This window comes from Microtus ochrogaster, chromosome 8 (genome assembly GCF_000317375.1).
Source record: "Microtus ochrogaster isolate Prairie Vole_2 chromosome 8, MicOch1.0, whole genome shotgun sequence".
In the NCBI taxonomy this organism is placed as follows: Eukaryota; Metazoa; Chordata; class Mammalia; order Rodentia; family Cricetidae; genus Microtus; species Microtus ochrogaster.
This window is the reverse complement of record NC_022015.1, coordinates 7,850,854-7,856,207: the sequence shown is the minus strand read 5'-3', so window position 1 is coordinate 7,856,207 and position 5,354 is coordinate 7,850,854. Positions and strand designations below refer to the sequence as shown.

Sequence of the window (5,354 nt, the reverse complement as noted above, 5' to 3'; positions counted from 1 at the left end):
AAAAAATGAACTTTGGTCACACAGTACCTTAAAAAAAAAAAAAAAATCCAGTTTTACATATTCCTAAATACACAGGACTAAAGGAGCAGAGAAATAATTTCTTCTGTAAAAACTGGCTAGATTTTATCAAAACTTTACCACACACTGAAATCAAATCATATAAAGACATTTTGGGTTCGTCACCTTCTGAATGATGTGACGGCTACACCTCCACCCACCAGTGTCCTGTGCTGGCTCCTGTGCTGCTCTGGTCTGAGAGTGGAGACTTAACAAGCAAGGCCTGTCAACAATGGTCTGCAGCATGGCAACGTGGCCGGCGCAGGAATATCCATGATGGACAAGTCTACTTTAACAAAGTGTAATCAAGGGAACACTTCTCATGAACACGTCACAGTATCACATGAATTACATAAGAGAAAAACAGGAACAAACCTCAAACACAAAGATGAAAGAGTCACCACAAACAAAGTAAGTGTCCCCCATAATGCATCTGCAGGGGTGAGAAGGTGATGAGAGGGGCTGACGATGCTAATATGGAAGGAAGCTGAGTACAGTATTTATTTCTCATTTTTACAACTCTGACTCTTTACAAAAATGGTTATAGTCATGCCTGGAAAAGTGTAACCCATGGCATTTGAAAGCAAACACTCTTTGTAGTTATTTAAAAGGGCCTTTTTAAAAATTATAATACAAAGGTCTGTGCTCTATAAGCAGTCCTCCACTGTGCATTATAACAATAAGGCTTACTTTTAATACAAAGACTAAATGTTTAATAGTTATGAGCCGCTGGACTTGACAAACATCATCTTATAATTGCTCTTGGCATCTTTTTTGCTCTTCGGGTCTTCTGCATCATCAGGATGCTCAGCAGCGTGGAGTTCTTCTGCAGACTCTTCCTTCTCAGACTCAGAATCACTGTCCGAGTCATCTGGACTCTCAGCATCAGGTGAGTCGTCATCGTCATCTCCAGCCACATCACCTTCCCCATCATGATCTTCTACCTACAATACCAAACAATGGCCTGTTAAGGAAAAATAAGCACCACTGGCCACTGTAGAACCTTGGAAACTGGGACCAACCCTATTTTCATCTGTCTTAAAAACGGCCCACTTAGCTGGGCATAGTGGTGCACACCTTTAATCCCAGCACTTGGGAGAGGCAGGTGGGTCTCTGAGTTCAAGTCTAGCAGGGGCTACATAGTGAGATTCTGTTTCAAACAAACAAATTAAGCAAAACAAAAGACCAGCCCACTTGATAGTATTAGGTTACTATTTTACAACTTAAAATCCCTCGCTGCCAAGGAGAGACTGGGGACAGTTATCTCTGACTTTAAGAAAAGCTTCTCAGGGGCACCTGTCTACTTCCCCTAGCTCAAAAAGGACTGTATTTTCTCTTCCCGATACAGCTTCTACTAGTAAATTAACACTGTACCAGTCATTACACATCACATGTATTACAGAGACCACTCAGGAAACAGCTAAGAAACCTAAGCCAGGATTTTTAACTTACATGAAATATTTTATTTTATCTTATAAGCATTTATTTATGCCCATTAAAGTCGTACCTAGAGGTTAAGGATTTCCAGTAAGCCAACATTAGAACACTCGTTTTAAATCCTTAAGAACATCACTCTGATTATGAGTGACAGGTGTGCTATAAGAGTATTGTAGGGGGCTGGAGAGATGGCTCAGAGGTTGGGAGCACTGCCTGCTCTTCCAAAGGTCCTGAGTTCAATTCCCAGCAACCACATGGTGGCTCACAAGCATCTGTTATGAGGTCTGGTGCCCTCTTCTGGCCTGCAGGCAGACACACAGACAGAATATTGTATACATAATAAATAAAATATTTTTTTAAAAAAAAAGAGTATTGTAGGTATTTGACAGGCACTTCCTTGTCTGTTTGTCTATTGCTTGTTTTCTTCCTCTAATAGCACTCTTGGCTGTTCTGGCAACCCGAATATCAAAGTGAAACTGATTATGCCCCAGTCAACGGAAACACAGTTACTACCTCGCTGAAGCCAAGTCCACAGTGCCGCCGGTACCGGCCTGAGAGTTTACTGTCCATGCTCTGCTGGTACTGAGACTCCAGTTCTTCATTAATTTTCTTGTCTTCTTCCCCTGCGTGTCCATTGTACTTTGGTTATGTTTCAGTCAAATTAACAAAAACATTTGATTACACAAAAAGACCCACAACACAGATGCTATTCTATTCAGGCCTGAGTTCTCTAACTGTGACTAACTTCAGCGTTCTGTGGCCACCTAACAAACGCAGTAGCTGACAGACATATTTATGGTGACTTTTAGGAGCCAACCTTCTAAATTAAGTCTCTAATGGCCTTAACTCTGAAGGTTCTCTCCAAGTCACCTAAAAACCTCTGACAAACCAGAGCATCTGTTTTTGAACAGAGAGAATGAAAATGCGAGTATTCTACTCAGAGAGTTCAAGGTCATCTCAAAGTGGCCTGGCAATGGTTTTTTATGCTTGTCTTCGTGTATCAGCCAACAGAAACAAACTAAAAACCTAAGTTACCTGTTAATGCAACACTTCTGTGTTTGTACTCACTTCATACTATGACACAGAACATCAACAGCCTAGTGAACCCCACTTAAAATTCATGGTCCCCAACAGTGTGCACTCAAGACTTTGGGTACGGTGCTTTAGTATATAAACGTGAAAGCAACTTTAGGTTCCAATCACAAATATTTGTGCTTTGGGTCATTTTTCTATATAGCTCTCTCAATGTTTTTGGTATTTATTATTCAGCAAGCATACCATGTGTTGAATTTTGTTATGGCACCTTCATACATATATGCCATTTCATTTTGCTACAATCCTCAATTTTAAAAGAGGAAGTGCTAAATGCTAAAATTATTTTCCACTTTGCAAAGCTAATGTTCTGCCTTATAGAACAATGCAAATTATTCTGAAATAACTAATGTCAGAAAAATGAGAGGTCAACTGATTTCTGAAATATAATACATAAGATAGATCAGTATAAAGTTAAACGATTCAGTTAAAATTGTTACATTTAATTTAGATTATGCTGTTAATTAATAGCAACCAAGACTAATGGTTTAATTTCCAACAGACTGATTTAAAATCAAATTTATTTGCAGCTTTTATTTTAAAAAAAGTTCCCCCATCTTTCTTTTCTGGTGCAGGGAAGTCAGGGCCTTGTACATGCCCGGCAATTGTTTATACCAAAAGGATGCATTTCCAGTCTCCCTTAGAATGCCTTAACTAACAGAACTATGCATAGAGAAGCATAAAACAATACAGACTTAGTTCCTCTATTTTAATGTTTTACTTTCTTACCTGTTCGGAAGTGAGATGTTGATTTGTGATCTCCTATAACAAGACGACCAGTGTGTTCTTTCTGTAAGAAGGTAAAAAAAATGTAATTAAAATTGAAATTGCTCATTCAATGTAATTATTGGATGTCCACTACTATGTAGTGGAAACTATCTCAGGCTTCTGGAACGTTATGAAGATCAAGACATAAATCAAGATCCCCATCTTTATGGAATTACACCCTAGCCAGGGGAAGAATTAGAAAGAGGTACACAAACGTAGTCAGTAAGTAAATCATTTCCTGCTAGAAGGTAATATCACCAAAATAAAATAGGGACTAAGGGAACAGAAAACTCACTAGAGCAGGTTGGATTTTTTCTTTTTTTGAGATTTTTTGAGCAAGGTCTCACTATGTAGACCAGAGATCTGCTTGTTTCTGCCTCCCAAGTGCTAGGGTTAAAGCAAGCACCACCACCATGCCCAGCCCAGACTAGACTTTTAAATGAGATAGATAACAAGAACATTAAGCCAGCCCAAGCGTGCTCTGTGCTGCGGAAGCCCTGCCACTCCCACTCGTTTCTCTGTGCGCCATCTTGAACTTGTCTGTTCTGCACAACAGGCTGGCCCGTAACTCTGTCTGCCTCCTGAATGCTGGGATTAAAAGTGTGTGCCATCATCACGCCTAGGTCTACTGATTTTCATTAAAACCTTTATACCATCTTTTTGTGAGGTCTCAAGAATATCTTAAAAAGAAAGCAAATTATTTATGTAGATTCAAAGCAAAATAATAGACTTATAATGTACCAAGTAATGAAAAATGGAAATGCCCATTATTCTTTACAATACATTACAATTAACTAGTTAACCAAATAACAATAAACTCTCAACTTCAACCTGTCAAAAACAGACCTTAAAACAATTTAATACAAAACATAAAGATAATTTGATTCAAAATAACTACATAACTAGTTTCATTTTGTTAGTTCAGTCCACTCTTTACAGGACCCATGACGGGGAAGAGTGCACGAGACTCCAGAGCCCTGCTGAGAGCACATGTGCAGACACCTGTGTGCCCGCCTGGGTCTCCACCTAAGGACACACCCTAGGTGTGAGCGCCATTTCCCTAGAGAACCCATCTACTGGTCACCAAATTTTACAGATTCAGTTAGGATTTTTTTTTAGTACTTTCAAAGTTTTCATTCTAGTAGTTGAACATGTACCCTAAATTATTACTTTATATACCTTTCAACAAATTTTATATATAGAAGTCAAGAGAGAATGTGTACTATGAAAATCTAAAAATCATACCAAGAATTATGGATTCACTACACAAATGTGCCCTGAAGGCTCTGTGAGGGTTTGACTTCCTCAATCCCTCTCCACTCAGAAGCATATGCTGGGATCTGGGGAACACAGCCTGCAAATTGAGTAATTTCTGGGAAGCTTTACTGCACAGCAAAGCCAGAGGAAACTGGCCACCACTGTAAGCTCTCTCACAGTCAGGATTCTGTATTGGTTTCAGTTTCTTCAAATGCACAATAGCTCTCAAGCACACACCATCTGTGACACCCAGAACCCAGAGTGGTGCTAGCATGTGATAGGCAACCAGTAACTGCACTAGGGAGTGGAATGGACTAGGGCTCCCCTGGGCGACAAAAACAAAGGGTGGGGTTTTACCTTGAGGGCTGAAAAGAAGAAAATGCTCTCCTAATGCTTTCAATGTAGTTTGTAAAACAAGGCGGCTAGGAAAAGAAAGGTTTTTCAGAGAGTCCTTTCTTAGCACCTGTGACCACACCTTCAATAAAACTGGGATGTACTATGAATTACATAGAACATTTCCAAAATTAGGCCTCTGATAGGGGATATTCCCTTGGCTGTTACTTTATGGGCAGAGGTTTCTACAATATAACATGTTTAGAAATGTCTTCTATGTCTGGGTGGTGGTGACACACGTCTTTAATCCCAGTCCTCAGGAGGCAGAGGCAGAGGCAGAGGCAGAGGCAGAGGCAGAGGCAGAGGCAGAGGCAGAGGCAGAGGCAGAGGCAGAGGCAGAGGCAGAGGCA

General features: G+C 40.0%; 1 protein-coding gene across 1 annotated transcript in view; it reads right to left on the bottom strand.

The window, feature by feature from the left end:
- Positions 1-534: 534 nt before the first annotated feature.
- The window catches only part of C8H11orf58 (chromosome 8 C11orf58 homolog), an 11,756-nt gene continuing 6,936 nt past the window's right edge, over positions 535-5,354 (bottom strand). The window contains exons 3-5 of the mRNA XM_005351037.3: positions 3,316-3,376; positions 2,008-2,117; positions 535-1,001 (exon numbers count right to left, since the gene is read on the bottom strand). Of these exons, the coding sequence (XP_005351094.1) occupies positions 777-1,001; positions 2,008-2,117; positions 3,316-3,376 (396 nt within the window). The 3' untranslated portion in view covers positions 535-776. The remainder of the gene's footprint in view (positions 1,002-2,007; positions 2,118-3,315; positions 3,377-5,354) is intronic.